General features: G+C 40.4%; 1 protein-coding gene across 2 annotated transcripts in view; it reads right to left on the reverse strand.

Annotated features, from left to right (window-relative positions):
* PIK3R1 (phosphoinositide-3-kinase regulatory subunit 1) overlaps window positions 1–22,023 on the reverse strand; it is an 83,111-nt gene that overhangs the window by 59,435 nt on the left and 1,653 nt on the right. For both annotated transcript variants that reach the window (XM_024578447.4, XM_024578448.4), the window contains exon 2: window positions 13,551–14,264. In XM_024578447.4, the coding sequence (XP_024434215.1) occupies window positions 13,551–13,884 (334 nt within the window). In that variant the 5' untranslated portion in view covers window positions 13,885–14,264. The remainder of the gene's footprint in view (window positions 1–13,550; window positions 14,265–22,023) is intronic.

Consider the following 22,023-nt stretch of genomic DNA (forward strand, 5'->3'; position numbering starts at 1 on the left):
AAGTGGACTGAGTGGGAGTTGCCCGAGAGGTGGGAGGACAGTGGTTTTATATTTTAGAAAAATATCATTGTGAAACTGACCCTATGCTTCCATCCTAGAGGAATATATGAAAGGCAACTAGTTGCACAGCTGGACTAAAACTAACCCTCTCCGCACCAACAAAACAAGATCAAACTATTTTCACTCTTAGAGTTAAAGAATATAAATTACTCAGTATACTAAGGGGATGTAACAACTGGGTTGGAATTCACCAAAAGCAATTATGGAAATGAAAACGGTGAAGTGATGACAGGCAGAGGTCTCAGAGTCTGCTGCACGGACTCCAGAACCCGGCAAAGAAAACAAAAGTCAGTGTTTTGCGCATCTTGCGAACCCTTTCCTTCATGTGGGCCAAAGTTAGATGGTTCCAGTCACAGAAGAGCTGGGTAGATGTGTCTGACAAGGACCCAGAGGTTCAAGCTAAACAACTGCGAGTATTATGCTCCAGTATGTTTAAACTTCCTCTAAATGTTAAAGCAGACCAGGTTTCTCAAGTCGCCCTTAAAGATCAGACCACAAATGACAGTTACAATATAACTGTACATGTAACTACAAACAATGATGGCTAGTAAAGTAGCAAGTTAGAACTAGCTTTCCATTCTTTAAAGCTGATTTTAGTGAAATAGCAAAATCAATTATAAAGGTTCAGTTGGGTAAGTAACTCAACAATGACTTTCCTACATTGCCTTACATACTGGATGGAAAGATATATATTAATATATAACATACATAAATACTATTATATACTTATATATGCTTTATATAAATGTTTCTCTCTACATATGTTGGGTGTGTGTATATGCATACATACATAAAAACATACAAACATGCATATACATAGAGAGAGAGAGAGAAAGAGAGAGAAGACACACACTAGACAAATGAGAACCAACTTGAGGTTAATATTTGAACTCTTTAAGCCCTGTAGGTCCCAACATGTCTTCAAACTACTTTCTTCCAAGCATGTTGTTCTTCTGATAAGGCTCTTTTGATAGAAGGGAGAGTAATTTGTACATCTGCTTTATTCTCTTTAGTTTTTCTTGGGTCCATTGCCTGAGAGTGGAAAAATCATGTTGTTTAACTCATTTTCAAATATCAGGCTATATTACAGGTCACCGGCAAGCCAGGGGATCGATCACCTGCTCAGGGGTGCCCTCCTGGTCAACCGGTTCCCCAGGAACAAAGCCATGTCACACAGCACGAATGCGACCACCGAGGGCCCCTTCACAGGACGGCACTGTTGCTGAAGGACATGAGCCCACAGTCAGATGGTGGAGACAAAGTCTGATGCCCTCACCAGCTGAGTGAGCCTGGGCCATCGTTCGATTAAGCTGGAATTTCTTTAGCTTTATAACAGGTATAATAATGAGGCCAATGTTACAGAATTCTTCTGAAAAGTAACAAGTTAATGTAGTAAAATGTTACCACAGTATCTGACACAGAACTAACATGTGTCGAACATACAACTACAGGTAGATAAAAATCCAGTTCTATATTTATGGATGTATACATATGTACACATATATGTTCATATATGTATTTTTAAGTGTTCACACATAGTAGGCATTCTCCCCATATTGCTAATATTTTTACACTTCCTCTGGTGCCTCTTTTTTGCAATATACATTGTATTTCTAAGTATTTGAAAAAATACATACCTTATAGCTTATTCTTTTGATAATTACTGGAAGTTATTCAAAATAAATTATTTTTTAACCTATGCTTTTCTAATTAGAAAGTTTAAGAATGAAAAGGCAACTTTTAAACCTTCCCTTATGGCACAAGAAGTTTAGTACACCTTTCTGGGATCTTGCTCATTAGGGAATGTCTCTCAATGGACTTTCCACGTGAAATATAAGGAAGTGACTGCACATTAAGTTCTCGAGTCACCACCTTTTCTCCTCAAAACTCTACTGAAAGCAATCTACTATCTTGCAGTTACTACTACCAAGGAGAAGAGAGCCTGAATTTTGTTCCTTGGTAGTTAATCAGATATTCTGACTGGATGCTTTAACGGTATTCTTACAAAATAAATTGCCAGAACACATCTAGAGGTGGCCTTTCATTGACTTTGTGCAATGTGGAGAACACTTTCAAATCTGTACACATGCACACAAGCCTATTTTTATGCTGTTCTTTTTCACTTGATATGATTTCCTGTTTATCAACACTTTTAAGTCCCATGTTGCAACTTTCTATATATCTACCATTTTCTCCCTTATTTTTACCTGCATTTCTCCTTTACAACACTAATTTTATTTTTCGCTGTGTTAATTCTACACTTGACTGCCTCTCATATGGATTTTAATGTGCTGGTGCATTTTCAATTTCTTTTTTTTTTTTTTTTTTGGACAAGTTCAAACTGGACAATTTTATTTATTTTTTTACTTATTTTTTGTTCTTCTTTATTCTATTGCCCAATTGGGCAATAGTTGGCCATTTTCAATTTCTTTACAAGCATTCTTGTTAAGGGTTCATTTCTATTCAATCCCACACTATTGCTGTCACTGCAGCTCATAACCATCCATCCGCTTTCTGCCCCTTTTTTTATTAGGGCCACATCTCTTTTAGTAATGGATCATTTTTGGAGATCTGCTGTTCCTGTAAATCTTCAATATGCTCTCCCATTTCCTTTCTAGACAACAATTTACAGTGTGCTTGGATTTACTTTTCCTGTTTATTGATCACCGGAGTGAGAGACCTGGTGTTTGCTCTGAACTACTCTCTGTTTTGGATTTTTTAAAAAATATTTTCCCTTTACCATTTATCCCCCATCTCTGAAGGACTCTTGATCCACATGGGTGCTTGCTTTAGACCTCAAGTTGGTCAGCAGGTGGAGATGAATAGTTCCCAGCCAATTCCCAGCATGGTTTTCATCTCAATGTGGTTCTGCTAGCCTGAAAGAAAACCTTCTGCCTCCCCCGCCTGGCTTTCTGAGGCTGTGAGTGATGAAGAACTCAAGCAAACAATACCCAAACCTTCAGTAAACACAGGTCTTTCCAACTCTCGTCCACTTATAGCAATTTACTTGTTCGGAGTAAAATTCTCAGGATGCAAGAGTAACAGACCCTGTCCCACCCTCCCAGCTGTGCCTGGCTTTCTGAGTTACAAACTTTTACTTATAAAAAGGCACCGTTGGGGGAGAAGACAAAGAGGGTGGGGAGAGCTTTCTGGGACAGCTGCTTGGGTTTGCTGAATTGTGGGCAAGAGAGTTGAGGGACAGATGGCTCTGCCTACCTGTTTTTAGGTGGTCAACACTTATTCTCCCTATGTTGTTTGAACCCGGCTCTGTTGAGGTCACGGTAGACATTTCTCTCACTAGTTCTAGTTTTTATAACTGGTTAGGCTCTCTGTGCTTTTCTCTATCTTCTTAGGGACTCTAGTGAGAAGTGTCAAGAGGCTGTGTCAGGACTACCAGGCAGGGACCTTTTAAAATCGGAACATGTTTACATAAGTTTCTTTTTCAGCTGGAAAACAACAAAACAAAAACAAAACATCAGCAAAAATAAAAGCAGCCAAGAAATTTTGCCTTTGAAAGACTCTATCTGTGCAATGTCACGCTGTGCCTTTAAACATCTAGAAATAAAATTCACCTGTGCCTTGTACCTGCCCTCATCCACCCTGTCCTTGAAATTCAGGTAACAGAAATACAATGTTTACGTTATAAACTTGGCAGTGATTGACTTTTCTGAGAAATAAAGTTTGACATTCAAAGGAATTTAGCTGGTCTTTTAAAATGGCATTTACTGCTAACTTTGACAGAACTCAGGTATAAGACTTCACATTCATCTGACACAACTTGAGATTTCCTGTGCTTACGGACTTTAAGCAGCCGCTATCCACAGGCCAAAACACATACCTTTTATGCTGGAAACCTTCAGCTTCTTGGCTTTTAAACAGGTAATAACTATCCTGTGTTCCATTTTAATCAAAATGATATAATTATGAGTCAGAAATAAGAAAATTTGAAACTCAGGGAAGCATCTGAAGCAGATATCAAAATTCTTAAAAAAAAAGGAAGGAAAATCATTTATCAGTGGTACATAACTTTGGAATATCTATCACAGCACAGTTCTTCCCAAGAAAAGCTGAGCGCGGACGTACACCCAAACTCTTAGTTTCACGGCCAATATCACTCAACCCTTTAATATATTTAGCAAACATAGGATAATGTTGTGAGTCATATGTTAAGCAAAGGTAATACGTTATGTGGTTGCGGGAATGTAACAGCCAATGAAGCCCAGAAACAGACATAATTAAAGACCACCCCCAAAGCAGAAAATATCTGGTTTCCTCAGTGAAGATAACTTCACAAAGGACTGCTTAACGAGACCCACACTGCTGCCTGTGGCAGGGTTCTTGAACCCTGTGAATGAATCCCTCCTTTTTAAAAAACATTTGCATAATCATTTGAGTGCTCCTTTCTTAACCTGGACAACTGTTATGAATAATGACATCTTCTTTTTTTTTTTTTTTATTGTTATGCAATTACAGTTGTATGCCTTTTCTCCCCATCCCTCTACCCCACTCCAGGTGAACCCACCTCCCTCCCCCCTCTCCACCCTCCCCCTTGGTTTTGTCCATCTTTGCAGAGTGGTTGAGGAGCAAACGAAAAATATCTAAAAGCCCTAACAGAATGCTTGGCAAACATCAAGTCTGCAAATTGTTCAGGGACATTTTGGTAAAGACATTTTCAACATTTAAATAGGTGCGTGGGGAAGTGTGAGGCAATGACTATAATATATACTTTGCTATGTTCTAACCAAATTCATTAAATCTCATTCTTTGGTCCTCAGTAGCTATTCAGTATTATCTAGCAATAAAGTCATTTTACTCTACCCTCTTTGAATATCCTTCAAAATGAATAATTCCCTTTTTGCTACCTGGAAAAAGCTTGGGAAGACTTAATGCAGTAATCTGAAATACTCTGCAATTGTAAATAATGACATAAATATTCAACTATGTTTATATAGTTAGGACACACAGTTTATTTCAAGTAAACGGTTTATTCATTAAAGAAGCAACATTCTTAAACATTAAAAATAATTTTAAGAAATAGGATAAAGTGTTTAATGCCGATCCACAATAGATTATCTTACTAACAACCTTAAGTAATCCTGAAATTGGCATTTTTCAAACCCGGTCACAAGTTGGAACTGGCTTTTCTGGCTGTCACGGTGGCGACACGTGCAGGGTCTGAAGGCCTAGGGCCGTTTGCCCCCTCAGGGTAAAGCCTGGAAGATGCCGAAGACCATTCCACAGCCCTACTGGCTTCACAATGCAGCCTTGCCTAGTGCCTACGCTCCCAAGTTAATACTTACGTACTTTTAATTCTTCTGCCACATAAACTTGGAGAGGTGTAAGTAAACAAAACTTTATAACCTGAGTAGACAAATGTTATAACCACCACCTTCTACCTGCCTTGGGAAACTTAACCAAAACAAACAGATAAAAAAACCCCACTAGACAAATCTTTAGGAACTCTGAGAACACATCATACCAACAAATGTAGTTATACCACACTGGCACAGTACAAAGAAGACATTGCATGAATATCCTTTAATTCACTCATGGACTGCAACATGTGACACGAAGAGTCTCAAACCAATGTAGATGTCAGAAACTGCTGAGGGCCCACCAATAAAGGTAGAGCATAAATTCTCACACTGGTGAAATATACCTTAAAATCATGCAGTATGTAAATTTGCAAAATCTTGGTACCAATTTGGCACTTCTATTAGCAATAATTCCATGGACCAATCTCCAATCGGATCTTGCAGTGAGGTCACTGACTGCGTCTGCCCAATCACCACAGCTTGTTTCTCTAGATAAGAAAGACCCTTCTTCTGGCTTCAGGGTTGCATCCCTGGGGAAACACTACTGGTGAGAACTGAAATTATCTGGGTTTTGTTTCTCCAACAATCCTTATGACTAGGGACGGAGAAACATTTACTGATCAGGTATAATAGGGTAAAAGAATAATAGAGCCACAACTCAGAAGAGGTGGTGTCTACTTATTTTACAATTAGAGGACACTGGGATTAGAATGGTAGAGGAATTTACAGGAAGCAAAGCAGAGTGAAATTTCTGACTCAAATAATATATCACAGAAGTTGGTATTTCACTAATTAGAGGTTTATATAATATATCATAGAGGTTTATATTTCATTCTATATTTCATCTTTACACTCTTGGAATCCAGATTTGATCACCAAAGTACACAGAGTCTCCTACCATCAGTATAATAAATTCACAGCGGTAACTTCCATTTGTGTCAGACTGTGACAGGACGGAAGAATCTAGAGCCATCGCATGGTATGTGCTACCAACTGAGGACTGGCAAGGAGATGAATACACCCCCTCCAAGCGAGAAACAGCCCAGAGAAGGTGTTCCTGAAAACGACAGCCGTGCTGTAGGTGGCGTGAAAACACCGGGGAGAAAGTGCTGCATGCATAATTAAACAGACAGAGCTGCTGTTTGCTTGTTTTAACTGCAAAGTTATATTCTATCAGAACATTCTAACAAGGCACACTGCATGAAATTATCGTAGTATAAACAAAATACCCTGGTCTTTCACATAAATCAGTAAGTAGGAATAACACATTTGTAAAGTATTCTAACAATATTTTGTTAAACTTGACATTTTAGGGAAATCGTACCCAAGTAATTCAAATAAAGCCAATGCCTAGTTCCCCTCGACCTCATTTATTTAAATTAATTTCATTGAAAGCCTAAGAACTGTTTTGATATGGAATGCTATAAACCCAATCAAGACCTCAAAACATTAAGATATAATCCATCATGCAATTATGCTTCTCCTTTCTAGTTATCACACCAAGTCATTTTCTCCTATTTCAGTCTTCAAACCAATTTTGTTCGTCCTCATGGAAATTTGTTAGCAACAAAGACACGTGTGCGGGATGGGCAGCTGTACTGCTGACATCTGTTTTCTTTCACTAAGGAAAACATGGATGTGTAAATGGCAGCATATACTTGGTATTCTTACTTGCCAGAGGTACAAAATTCTCCCCCTTTTGGATGCTACTTAGCAGATGTAAGGCACCATTTGTTGTTGAATTTCAGAATTTCGAATGTTTATTTTCTTGAACTCAGACTTACTGGAAAAGTGCTTATTAATCAGATTTTCTCCTGCTTTAGACAAAGATGCATTCACCTAGAAACCAGAAAAGACTGACATCAAAGTTATCAAAGGCTCCATTGAAACTAAGCTAAAAAGGAAACACTTCTGGCATACAGAGTTCTCCTTTTATGACAATTTTATTCGAGGATCAACATTAGATTGGTGGCAGGTAACAAACTAGGCTCACTCCACTGACACAGCCCCTGCTCGAACCAGAGGGGCGAGGGCTTTGTTTAGGCTGTACGGATAGGGATTCTGGACCCATTCTGGAAAGAGTACATAGAGGCCTTAACAAAAGCATCCAAAGATATGTCTCTCTTAAGGAAGAAAATATAATTTTCGTACCACAAGCTCTGTGATTCTAAACGATACGGGTCATGGTGGCCTGGCAGAAAGGTTTTCATCAACCGGTGTCTTATCTGTGACCCTGAACTTAACTGTCACCACAAGTCCAGGGAAGAGAAAATCAAGTCCCTCCCTGGAGGAAGGAGGGAGGGATGCCTTCCTCTCCCCTGTGGGAATACCAGGGGAGCTCCCTACCTACTTAGGGTCTGCCTGCAAATTCCTAAGGGCCCAGCCAGCTCAGAGCAGAAACTTCCTGCTGAAAAGCAGCAAAAGTGAGGGTCCTTTCTTCTTATTAATTTCTTTTTCGAATAACCCTGGATGTGTAAATTGTTCATTAGGGTTACTTTCCTGTCTCTGTCACATTTCTGGGAAAACAAAATAACTAAATTTAAAATTAACAGGAAAATGTCTTAAAAATCAAGAATTTAGTAAAAAAAAAAAGAAAAGCTGGTTCTCATGAGAACTGTCATCACATGGAACTTAATACATGAGGACTATATTCTGTGGTCATATGAAGAGGTTAGGCTCACCTGATTTTATCAAAACTAATGATCACATTTGTTTTCTCCAGATGTACTTACTTTTTTTCTTTTTTTAATATATTTTATTGGTTATGCTATTACAGTTGTCCCATTTTCCCCCCTTCGCTCCCCTCCACCCTGCATACCCCCTCCCACCCGCATTCCCCCCCTTTAGTTCATGTCCGTGGGTCATACATATAAGTTCTTTGGCTTCTACATTTCCTATACTATTCTTACCCTCCCCCTGTCTATTTTCTTCCTACCATTTATGCTACTTATTCTCTGTACCTTCCCCCTCTCTCCCCCTCCCCATCCCCTGTTGATAACCCTCCATGTGATCTCCATTTCTGTGGTTCTGTTCCTGTTCTAGTTGTTTGCTTAGTTTGCTTTTGTTTTTGTTTTAGGTGTGGTTGTTAATAACTGTGAGTTTGCTGTCATTGTACTTACTCTTTAATCAATCACATTGTTACATCTTCTAGAAATACACTTCATTTTGTGCTAAAATACAGAGGGCAAACACTTAAATTTTTATACCTGGGTAAAAAATATTGTGTTTTGATTGATTTTTCTGGTTGGTCATAAGTTAGAGACAGGGGTTGCAGGCCCCTATTTTCAAACACCCTGCAAACATCTCTGCTTTCTCACCAGGCAGACTGGTCAGTGCACAGGGGGCAGGCAGCAGCACCAGTCGGCTGCTTTACCCCATCATTCCCGGGGCTGTAACAACACAATCCTCCATTTCGGAGCACAGCCTCACTGAAGGAGGGGAAAAGGTGAGAGAAGTTATGACAAGGCACATTCTGAACGAAACAGAATTCATAAAGGCAGGGGTTTGTGAAGCAAAGCAAATTACTTTCACAGATGCTGTTTCTGTGAAGAACAGTGACCACAGTATGACTGATCACAGGGCCCAGCAAAGATGTGTGATTTGGGACCAGGTCACTATCTTCTGTGACCTCTGTCTAGTGTTGCCAAGTTATGTGACTTATGACAGTTTCGCTTTCTAGATGGGCAGCGACCACCATGGAGGGACACTCAAATGCTGGGTGTGAAAGATGGAAAATTAAAATGGCTGGGGAAACCATGAAAAGCAAATGCAAATTGCATGCTTTTTTCTTTTTCTGTTTAGAAAGAATTTTGATCCAAATGTAAACTAGCCACACCAAATGCATACTTTATGTTTTATGTGTGGAACCAGCTGGGACCTGGGACCCTCTTGTCAGAGTCAGAAGTGTACACTGGGAGTGTGTGTGGGTGGGGGCTGGAAAGGGTAATGAACTCAGATTCTTAAGTGATCTCTGAGGTTAGCAGCTTTCAATATTCTATACAAACTATCATGGTCACAGAATCTCACTGGTCTAAATACTCTGCATTAGCATCACTTTAGTGAAAGGACCTCAAAATGCTGTCTTGAGAAACAGCCCCACAGGACAGCTTACTTATGAAAGGAAGAAACACATTTTCATTCCCCTATGCCTACATCCCCACCTCCTTTATTTAACTTACTTCTTTGTGTGCAAGAGGAAATACAGAAGCAGGGTTGAATGGGGTTATGTGTATGTGAATAAATGCCAGCGTCTAAGCCGCCTAATGCAGGAGCCAGGGTGCTGTCTTCAATAGGATGTTTCTCATAAGGGGAAGGAAACACACCCATCAACACCCTTCATCTGTACAAAACACACAAGAGGTTCTCTCCAAAGAAGGTAAAATGGAGCTTTACTGGGTTGTAGAAAAATGAAACATGGCCCTCATATCAAAATTTTAGCTCTATGCAAAGGGAAGGAGTTAAAAGGAGAGGAGAGAGGGCAAAAAAACCTGCGCCAGAGGAAACTCTGACCTTCCTTAACACATGCTTTACTCACTTTGCTTAAGTAGTGGACAGAATGCACCATCGTCTTAACACACCTTCCCACCAACAGAACTACCTCTTCTAATCATGGGGTAGAAACACAGTTTTGGAGACATACGTAGCAGGCAATGGTCAAGGTTAAGACTGCAGAGATACCTCAGATGTGAATGATGCAAATAACAAATATACCATGTTTCAAAAGCAGGAACGGGCTATCATAGGCTTGTGTGTATGTATGCCTGCATGTGACAGACAGCCAATGTGGCTAATTTCAAGTAACCTGGACCTGAAATAGCTGAATGCTGAGCTTCAATAACAAGCATTAATCCACTTGCAGAGAACCTACTGTACTGTTCTAGAAACTCGGGATAGTAGAATGACCACTGAGGCCCCTGCCCTCATGGAGCTTACAATTTACCACAGGAACAGGCAGCACATAATCAACACAGTAAGTAAAGGAACGTTTAGATAATAAATGCTTTGCAAAAGCAGGGCAGGTTGCCACATGAAGTAAGGAGAGCAGAGCCAGCCTCCACGAGAAAAATCTGGGCAAGGTGGAAGAGTGGGATGGGCAAGGGGATGTCGGAGGAAGTGTCCAAGGAGAGGGGACAAAGCACAGCCCTGAGGTGGGAGAGGTGGCGAGGCGAGGGCCGCAGAGGGCAAGCTGCCTCTCTCAAGTCTTAATGTCATCGTGCATCCCTGCTTCATAGCACAAAACAGGGGTGCAGCTCATGTTTACTGAATTACTTAAATTCTAATAAATACCAGATTACCCAATAAACAAATTGAATACAAACTATAGGCTAGGGCTTTGTAAGAAAAATGAACACAGAATGTATTGGTGGAACATATGAGTCTATTTTCCTGAGAGGAGTTGTGTATCAGATTCTGAAATGGGCTTTTCTGACCTTCTCCCCGCTCCCCCAAAGTTACGCGTCTCAGCGTTATTTCCAGGAACGTACAAGGAAAGTGGAAAAGTGGGTTCTGTTATGTAAGGAGGAATCCTTCACACAGAATTTACTTTTGGCCAGAGTTTAATGACGACTTTCTTTTGAAAACAGAGAAGGCAGCAGGCAGAGGGAAGAAGGTGCACATGATTAGCAGACAGGCAGGTCCCAGCACTGCTTCCCCCATGCGCATTCTGGGGGTGTGCCAACAGTCCAGGTACACTATCTCAACCAGAGAGGCCTGCAGGTAGACCTCTGGGGCCACCTCCTCATAAGATAAAGGCAGGCAAACATGAAAAACAGGCTAAGTCACATGGGGGGAGTAAAAGGAGAAAAAGGGCTAAAGAATTCAATTAGAATAAGAGAAAAGAACTACCCCTTCTTGCTCTCACACATGTTGTCACTACAAAAGCTTTTCAAATAAATACACACTTAGGCAAAAGAAATCAGAGTTCCAATGGTTTTAACATCTCAATTTCTCCTTATAACTACTTTCCATATCAATTTGACATGTAACTAGTAGGAGCTACCAAATTCTCATTTCCTAGGAATCATATTTAAATGAGAATACAAGATCACGCCCTGGCTGATGTAGCTCAGTGGATTGAGTGCCAGCGTGTGAACCAAAGGGACACGGGTTTGATTCTGAGGCAGTGCACATGCCTGGGTTGCAGGTCAGGTCCCCAGTAGGGGGCGTGCAAGAGGCAACCACACATTGATATTTCCCTCTTTCTCTCTTCCCCTTCTCTTTTAAAAATAAAGAAAATATTTTTAAAAACATAAATAAATAAACGCTGCTTTAAAAAACATAAATGAGAATACAAGGTTAACATTTCTAGAAAATCTAATGTTTAGTACATTCCCCCAACACCTCCAACACTGTCTTTTTAACCTCCCAATTATTCTTAATTTCTCATTTGTATTCAGGTATGTCCCTTCTAATCCTTTAATGCACATTATCATGGGTCTCTTCCTTAAATTTTGCTAAAAATTTTCATGTTACTCTACATTTCTGTGATTTAAAAAAAATTTTAAAAGCTGTTAAAAATATCAATTGTCACATTACATGAGAAATAAAGCATTGTAAAAGAGTTTAAGACCTAATAAGATCATTTTTCTTAAAAAAATTTGCATTCCTGTATAATATATCCAAAAGCAGTTATCAAATGCAATTTTGCTTAAAAATTATTTTTACAAAATCTTTTTGTCACTAATATTGACGATATCTCTTTCCACCTTTTAAATAATCTTCTCTAATCCAATTCAGATATATTTATATTTTATAATCTTTTGTATTTTGGGATAAATTAAATCATTTTTCCTTTTGAATAACCTACTTATTTATAAAGACGTGTTTCTAACTTACAAAACAAAAGGTCAAATTAAAAATATGTATTTTGGCGGGAAAAAAACTATGTATATACCTTTGATTTGTTAAGTGAAATTATGTAAAACACGACGGTTGACAAAATGTGTGTATGCACCAAGATTTTAACTCACCTGAAAAAAATTAAATTTTGCTTTTGAACTGTACAGTGAAACATACGTGGACATTGTTGCCAGGGACGTTCATGAAACCGCTGTCTCTTTTGAGTCGGGTGGCAGAGGGAAATGTACTTCCCTTCAGGCATCCTTAGGAAATTCTTTGACTTTTACAAAATATTCCCAATCCTAGTATTACTCTATACTGAAAGGCAACTATTTACCCTTATTTTCTGCTTCTTATTCTCACTACCACATTCATTTTTGCTAGAATAAGCCAACATTAAAGAAAGCATAATAGTATCAGAATCTCTTCCAGAAATATACTGCGATGCCCCAGTCAGTTCTAGTCAACATGTAACCACTGCCACGGAGTCCACCTGTTTTAAACATACCTTTCCATACCTATCTCAGTCTCTGAGGGCAAAACAATCACACGAGGACAAAAAATGCTTGAAATTTACCCTTGGGGAAATGAATTGACAAAGCTGACAACAGCAAAACTGAGTAAAAGGCTTGTCTCTGTGTGAAATCGGACAGAAAAAGAAACCCTTCAATGAACAGCTGTGCACAAATCTCAAATATGGACCATCTCCAACAACAAGGAGTAGTTTTCGAATCAAGGTGGTTTCCATTTGAGAAAAGTATGCAGTTATCTTTTTTCTCACGAAGGCCAGGCACACTATAGGCACTGATGCTGCATATGACACTGCCCACGAAGCAAGAGAACTCCCTCTACGTCTACACTAACGGCGGGATTGGGTTTCAGCTGCAGGCACTGTGTTCCTGGAGAGGTAACCAAGGGGCGGACACCAGGTTATAAAAACAATGGTTTCTCCTCCCCTGAGTTCTGTGGTCATTTTATTACTCTCTACATTTTTCCATACCAATCACATTAATGTTAAATATACTTATATTAGACTTACCCTCTATTTTCCTAAAAATGATTATTTAAACATATAATACTATTTACAAGAATAAGAAAGCAGTAAGTACTTAATTCAATGACAACTACAGAAAGCAGTGTGTAAAGACACCCACTAAACAGGTTCTCAGATACCATCTCCCTACAACTAAACCCTCACCCCACGAATACAATTTCTAGTTGCGTCATGACTGGTCAAGCTTTTAGGCACCATGTAGAAGTTCAGGTAAAGTTGTCAAAATGACTTCTGCCCAGAGCGTTTCAGTGCGACCCATTAAGCAATCACTCATCAATACTGACCTTGCTGCTCACTTTCTGCTTCAGTTTTTGAAGAACCTGGTGCAACAGGAAGGGGTCGAGGTGGCCGGGGCTTTGGGGTGGGCGGTGAGATTTTTTTCCTTCCAATGTATTCGACGTAAGTTCCTGGAAAGTCTCCTCTCTCCCCTGTGGTTTCATTGTAGCCATTTAACCAGCCAATTTCTTCTGGCCTGGCTTCCTGTCCATCACTGAATCCGAGAGCTACTAAAGACCCCTTATTCACCGTCAAGATATCACCCAAGTGTAAGTCAATGTCTTCTTCTCGTTCCTTTTTATAGTCGTACAGTGCTCTGTACTGATACGCCTCGGCACTCATGCTTGCAAACCTGTGACCATGCGACAGTGAGTCCGGTTACACACTGCAGGCTAGTTTACGTTTCTATGGGACGCGAACTCAGAGAGTGTGCTAAGATTCCTAGTATGTGTCCAGCAGAGGACAAAGGACAACTCTCCAAAGGTTTAAGAGAGGTGATTGGCCATCGGCTGTCCATCTGTCCTCCATCAATGGTGCGACTGAAGACAGGGCTCCGCTTCCTCTGCAGGCCACAGTTCTCCCACCGGCTTCCTTTTCAGCAACTCATCAACACTTGGACTGCAGGCTCACTGCCACGGCGAGGCCCAATCCTTTCTGACACTCTCGTCACACTGTCCATCTGTCGTCTGATTTTCCTGTTGCACTCGACACGCGAGCTTCACCTAGCAAAGGGAAAACAAGACTTATGAATGAATATCACACTTTGCCATCTGTGTGAATTTGAATTTCTACTTCCATTCAACAAGGACTTAATCAGTTTGGCAGTTGTACACGGGCCAGTGTGCTATTGCTTGACACGATATCGACAACAAAGATTAGTGAGACGGTCCCTGCCTTCTAAGAGTACTAGGCAGGGGTGGAAATAGTGCTGGCGTGTGACCGTGTCTCAGAGATAAGACTGGTACACAAGGAAATGGTATACAATAACATTAGGTAAATGCCAGAAAACAACAGAGACTAAATGCCCCGGAGTTCAAAGGAGGGAGAGACGACATCTAACAGCAGGAACCTGAGACAGAATGGAGACAGTGTGGCATGACCTTAGATACAGATGTGACTAAGCAAATATCATATCTGGGAAAGAGCGAGAACAGGGAGCCCAAACCGTCTAGAGGCAAAGAGGGAGCCTCACTGACTTTTGAGAAAGCAGGCTTCAGTCTATTAGTATCGAGAGTAACTAGAACTTAAGGAGTTAAGGAACTGAAGAGGAAGTAGAGACGGTTGCTGCAGATTACTCTATGAAGATAGCTTAGTGGAGGGAGAAATGGGAAATGAAAGTTTTTTTTTTCTCTTTTTTTAACTCAGTGGAGACAGAGGAATCAGTCAAAGATTCTCTAAGTTAGTGGTTAGTAAGTCCACGTTGGGCTGCCAATGCAAAAGTGTGCACACATACACACTTTGCACTCCATTCACTTTTCACTGTTATCTTTATATAAAGAGTCAAAGCACCCTAAAGGTTTCAGTTAAGCTGGCTGAATAATAAAGCAATAAAATCAATAGCCACACAATTTCAGTGTGCTGTATCAAAGAGAGCTTGTATAAGTTTTACAGCCTGAACACTTTAGAAGTTTAATATTATAGGCACTCTTCAGTGTAGGCATCTGAAGAAGCAAAATCTAATCACAGAGTAATTGTTAAGTTGGCATTCAGAAGTGTAGAGTATTCAACTTTACATGGCTAAAGCCTCTTAGCTGTAATATAATAACACTCTTAGGAGAGTTACATATTAAAAGAAGAAAACAAACACTGGAAATCTTTGTGTAGCAAGAATATTCATTTGGGTTAGTATTCTACTTTGTATTTCAGTTGTCAGACAAAAAAAGTTAAAGCAACCAGTAGACTGGATGAAAAAAATAAACTGTATTATGTTTGAAGACAGTCTCTCTTTTTGCTAGAACCAGAATCAAATTAAATATTCACTGCATAAATTCACACAAAAATGTAGACTTAGCAAATCTCATTTTTAGTACAAATGTACTCTGTACAAATGAGACACAGAGCTCTAAAGAATATTAACATTTACATATCCATAAATGCCTGGAAACCAGGCAATATGCCTAAGAATAATGCAATTCCTCCAAATCTGCCTTGAAATTTTTGTTAGCTTTTCCAGGCAGTGTATGTCTTTTTGGAGGAAGAAAAAAGAAATCCTCAACCAGGAGGCTGGTAGATCTTTCCTCCAACTGCTGCCTATGACTTCCTCTATTTCAACAACCCAGTGGGCCGGTTTGGTGAGATTCTTAACAGAATTTCAGCAATCACCAAGCCCCTACTCACCACATACTTATGTAGCTACCCATGTTCCTCACCAGGGGACACTGTAGTAAGAAAGGCTCCATGTCTGGTGAAAATAATACAAACCTGAAAACTGTGCTTATGTCGGCCTGAGGCTAAATTTGCGTGAAAACAAAAATAACCCTGAGGAACTTTCTGGCTTTAATGAGGCCAGACTCTAAGAGTAGCAATCTCTGCCATATGTGCCAGAGACCCTCCCGAATGTCTCTACAAATTCCCCTTCCCTCACCATTTGCAAAAAGAAGCCTACCAGGCTGTGTAAGATAAATCCTGTACGGAACTCTGGGCCCTCATCTGATAAAAGAACCTCAGATCTCCTGTGACTCTAGGACTAAAGGCCGAACACACCATTCCTGTCTTCTGGAATGCCACCATCAAGGCCAGGGAGACCAATCAAAACAATTCAAGATCAGCCAGGATTCAGTGCCCATTAAGTGGTTGGAGAGCAATGTCGTAAGAGAAGAGGGAGAGCTGACTAGTCACTCGGGCGACGACTGGATCGTGTCCTAGGGCGAGGTACACCGTGTTCTTGGCTAAGAGGCAGGCACTGCTATCCTACTACACACTGCACACTTTCCCCTGACCTCCAGGCCCATTTGAATGATTGTCGTTGTTGTCATGGTCACCAGCTGATACTGGGGCGCTCTTCAGTCACCATCTAATATTTGTTGGGAGCCTATGTATATTAACACATTCAACACAATACAATTAACACATTCAACAGCAATCACGAGGTAAGATAATCACGAGGCAGGTACTATCAATAGTTTTTACTTTACATGGGAGGAACTGAGGTGCAAAGAATTTAGTATCTTGGCCATGATAACACTGAGCAATTGACAGATGGAACCAGGATTCAGATCCAGGAAGTGTGGCCCCAGAGCCACCACTTTTACCACCACTGGAATCTACTGCCCAAACTCAACCGCTTCGATGCCCAAGGAGAGTCCAGACACATCCATGGGGTCAACAGTGCAGGTTCCTTGCCCGCACACTCTGACGTCTGTTTTTTACTCTCTGTGACAGCAGCCTTACTGCTTGTGTGTGGCTCTTTCACAAACACACCTGCATAAAAAGAAGCCATAACTCAGCAGCAGTTCAGTCAAGTCCAAGACCCAGCACCTAGGACCATGCAAATTTCCTTCCAAAGAGACTTCATTAAGATGCATCCTTGCCAGAGAAGTCCACAAACTAGTGAATAAAAGAATACAAGCACATCACTTCTGGAAGGCTGCCCACTTCTGGAATCCTGCCCATCTCTGCTCTGTGAGCTTCAGCTTCTGCCACCTGTATCCCTGTCGGCATCTGTGCCCTCTGTGGCGATCCCAGGCTCCTTGCTGCATAATTTCTAAAAACTCAGTCTCTCCTTAGGGGGATAAGTGAAGTACCAATCCACAGTCCCAAGAGCAGGGTCTGTGTTGCCCAGATCCACAAGATTTCACCTCCAGCCTCCTTGGCTACACACAGCTGTCCAATGAACTGTCTCCACCCAGCACTAGCATAATTATTCACAAAATAAAGGTTTTTTATATGTGGACAATATCCATCATCCAGAAGTTAATGTTTTCAAATAAGCAAGGTGATGTTATGATATCTAGTCTCCAAGCTGATGCATATGTATGTTGCTATAACAAAAGGTATATAATAATCTTACGAATAACAAATTAACTTACTCTTATATAATATCATATGAACAGTTCAAACTTTCCTTTAAGGGAATGATTTTGCTCCAGTCTTTCAATTCTTTTAAAGACTACCCGCAATATTGTTAATCGGAAGTATATTTCCTCTCTCTGCTAAGATACTAAGCAATTTTCATTCTGTTTCTCAAAATCAGTGTTGTTTCTGATGCCTAGCAAGAAGTAACCACGACTTCTTAATGTATAACTGCTTGAAAGTAAAATTTCAATTTAACCCTATAACCTACAGGCATTTTGGCAAAGAACTAAACAACATTCATTGAAAAGTCCTTTGATTTTGTTTACTTATTTATTACCCTTTTACAAAGGACAAGGATGTAGCAAACTTGGTGAGAGGCAGGAATAAAGGATATTTTTAAATCACTTTAAATAAATCAAGACTATATCCTGATCATATGATTCTATCCTGTGATAAAATTAGCAATTTGGCACCGGGTCTCAGCACAAAATGGGTCTGCAATCCAGATGCAAAGGCTGTGGAGGGGTTCCTGAGCCCTCAGCCTCACCTCCCTGCATCCCATCTCTCCCTCCTCAGTGTGCTAGCTCTGAGTCCAGAGCAAGCTCTCTACCTAAGTTCAGTCTTTTTTCTTTTTTTTTTTAAAGATTTTATTTATTTATTTTTAGAGGAGGGGGAAAGGCGGGGAAAGGGAAACATCAATGTGTGGTTGCCTCGTGCGCCCCCTACTGGGGACCTGGCCCACCACCCAGAAATGTGCCCTGACTGGGAATCAAACCAGCGACCCTCTGGTTCACAGGCCAGCACTCAGTCCACTGAGACACATCAGCCAGAGCCTAAGTTCACACAGTCTTTAAAAAACAAAAATCATCATTTAAAAATCTTTTCACTTTTCAGATATGTCCTAAAAATCATAAAAATCGAACTGAATGAAAGTCAAAATTTCCAAGTAAACATAATGAATTTCAACTTAAAATGAAGCATTCTGGATAAATTTTATGACATAGGAATTTTATCTTAACTAAAACAAAGTTTGAAAGATGGGATCAGATTAATCCTTAAGTCACAGTCATCAAATACCTCCACTGATTTTCAAACCAACCAGAATGTGCCGCCAGCCGCCACGCTCAGGGCTGAGTTTGTACTGTGGGGAGGCAGGGTGTCCAGGTCAGGACTCCCGCCTGCAAGCCCTTTTGGGGGTGGGGGTTAGGGGAGGGGCCCAGGACAAAGCCAGGTGAAACAACGAGGAAGGATAAGGAGGCAAGACTGTCCAGAAAGCAAAGTGATGATCTGGCACTGTGGCCTGCAGGAGGAGCAGAGACTGAGACCCTGGAGGCGGCTCTTAGGCTCAGAGGTCATCACCTGGAGGCAAGAAGAAAGGCGGATGCAGGCACTCAGACTGCAGCTCCCCGGGCCTGAGAAACATCATACCACCCGGGAATGGCCATCAGGCTGACCATTCCGGCTCTCTGCATGATCACTGAAAAGAGGCCCGGAGGAGGCGCCATGGAACGAGAGGACTGAAGTACACAATCTGAGTCCCTCCTCTTGTTAAAAAACAAAGCACTAAGCTTCAGACTCAGCAGCTGTCCCCATGAGTGCCTAGATTTTCAAATTTGGGCAAGTTACTTAAACCTCTGTGTGGCACAATTTTAGCATCTGTGAGGTAGACACAAAAAAAGCAAGCCTATAGCTCATAGGGTTATTATGAAGATTAAATTAAATCACATATATAAAGCACTGAGCTCCACGCTTGACAGAGCTTACTAATTCAAACTGACACAGTGCTTACCATGAGCCAGGCTTAGTACTTACAAGTTTTGTGCCTATCAACTCATTTAATCCTTACAGACACCATAGGTACAATTATTGTCCCCATTTCACAGATGAGAAAACAAGCAGGGAAGTTAATTTGCCTGAAGTTACATAACTAGTAAATTGCAGCTATGGTATTATTACTATTGCTACTACTATTAGTAGTAGTACTGAATGGCACTGCCATTTACACAATTCCTATTTAAAAACAGGAACATTTGCCAGGAATTTTCTTTTGGGTTGCCTCTAAATGCTGCAAACTGTTCAGGAATCCTGAAGCTAGCCACAATAAAACTCTCTGCTGTATACTCTTAACTCCTCAGAGCAAACAGATAGACACAGATAGATAGAGGCTGCCTGCAGACTTTGCCCACCTAGTCATCTCCTGCCTGAGGCAGAGGGTGTTTCTGCAGAGGTCAGAGCAGAGAAGACTCAGGAGGCAGCAAGGGGGTGTGGGAGTGTGTATCAGGTAGTGGGTGGAGTTAGTGGACAACACTGGGCTCCAACAGGGTTTGGGGGCGCTCTCTGGCTGTCTGGAAGAGAAAAGATGAAGGCACTAATGCAATCCTCCAGGGACGGAAGACAGCAGAGTCCTCATGTTACAGCTCCACCTCTGGGGGCTGAGCCCTGAGTCTGGACCACTGGGGGTCCAGTGAGGGGGCAAAGGGCAAGGCACAATGGCCCAAGCACCTGGCTTTATAAAGTACTCCACCCACTGGTGGAGTCTCCTTACATTTTGGCCAGATTCCTGTGACTTAAATAATAGGGGGAGGAGGAGGGGTTTGTTAACCTGAAAACTATTTTGACTACAGGTGACTGTAGGTATGTATTTGATTTACTTTAAGAAAAACAAAGCTGGGAAAATAAAAGAAAATCTCCAAAGATGTTTTTATAGTAGGATTTTTTTAAAGCAAAATCTATACTACACTCATTCTACCATTAAAAAAAAAAAGCCAAACAGACAAGTTTATGGGTGATTACACAGTCTATTTTTCAGCTCATCTGGCATAACGTACGTGAAATGGCTTTTAATTGCCACACTTTTTGGCAAGTTTTTCCAATAAGAGCATTGGCAGAAATGTGGCAAGTAATCACATTAGGGGGTTATAGGTGAAGGAGATGGGAGTTAAAAAGGCAGTAAATAATATAAATATTTTAAAAACTAATTACAAGCTAAGTTTTTGGCTTAAAAATGTTACATAATTTATATTATACCTTCTAAGGTAAAAACTAATTGGTAATCCCTTCCTTCTATTAATAAGTAACTTTCTCACCTTCTTAGGGCTTTCACTGAGACGCTCCATTCCCTTGCCCTCACTGCAAATCCCTGTGCCCTCCAGGAAAGGAGGAGCCTCTCTGAAATGTACAGTATACTGAAAAAAGCACTTCCCATTTTCTCTGCATTGTCAATGCCTCAGATGTGAGAATTAAAAGCAAAAACCCCAAATGCAAACATTATCTCAGTTTTCTACAGTCTACCTAGCCATAAAATATTTCTTCAATTTGTTCGTGCACCATCTCTTTATTCAATAAAACACATTTTGCAAATTACAAGATGCAAGCACAATAAAAGCTGACCTAGAATTGTTCCTATTTCAATGAACAATCTTACAGAATATGGCTTTTTAGAATACTCCCATAAACTGCCTAAGGAAAAAAATGTCAACCAACATACTAACCTAAAAGTTACATGGCATTCATGGAAAAATTTAATTAGAGGTTTAGCCAACACTTTTAACAACACAAAATTTGGGTAAGTGCAGTAGGTTTGCAATTGAGACACAAAACTCTTCTAAAATCAGCTGTCCAATAGATGATCCCAGCAGTTAAAGGCATACTCCCTTCACCACTGTCAATAACCAAAATATCTATTACCTATAATTTACTGTATCACTTCTGTTTCCCCAAACCAACCTTATGCTGTGGGGATTTCCTGATGTTAATAAATTTCAATTTCAAGACGTAGCTAAAGGTAGACAATAAATCAATGGGAAGTGAAATTTTTTTTCACACTGGCTGTCATCATCACAGATGTGAAAAGACACAGTGATATCATCATTTTACAAAAGTAGATAAAACAGCAGATAACAGTGTGTATATTGAAGAGTTCTGTTATGCAACTGGCAAGAAGAGGCCCCAAATCAAGATGAAAGTTTAAAAAAGCACATGCATATAACACGTTGAAAACCAGTATCAGATACATAAAACTTTCTTCCAACCATGAAAACCTATACACTTCAACAGAAAAAGTAGGACTCTTTGCTACTTACCAGCAACTGGCATATAAAGGCAGAGGCAGCCAGCACTGGCATGACCCAACTTCTGCAAGGCAGGCGCATCTTCCGCGGGCCTTCCCAGTTTGAACCTTGATTCTGAACCAAACACACCTTCCCAAACTTCAAAAGGACCTCCCCTCAAAATCACTCTTAGGGTATGTTCTTCGTAGTGATCAAAATATTTGCTTCCCAAAGTTTAAGCAACTTTTGTTCCTAAAACACCCATCATCTTCTGCTTTTAAACTGATTATTTCAAGAACACTGCAATCTGTCAAAAAAAATTATAGCTGGGGGTAGGGAGTGCTTTTTCTTTTCTTTTCAATGATAAAAGATGTTTGTAGGCTTCTGTGCAAAAATCACCAAAGTCCCAATGATTTTA

Source organism: Desmodus rotundus, chromosome 1 (genome assembly GCF_022682495.2).
Source record: "Desmodus rotundus isolate HL8 chromosome 1, HLdesRot8A.1, whole genome shotgun sequence".
In the NCBI taxonomy this organism is placed as follows: Eukaryota; Metazoa; Chordata; class Mammalia; order Chiroptera; family Phyllostomidae; genus Desmodus; species Desmodus rotundus.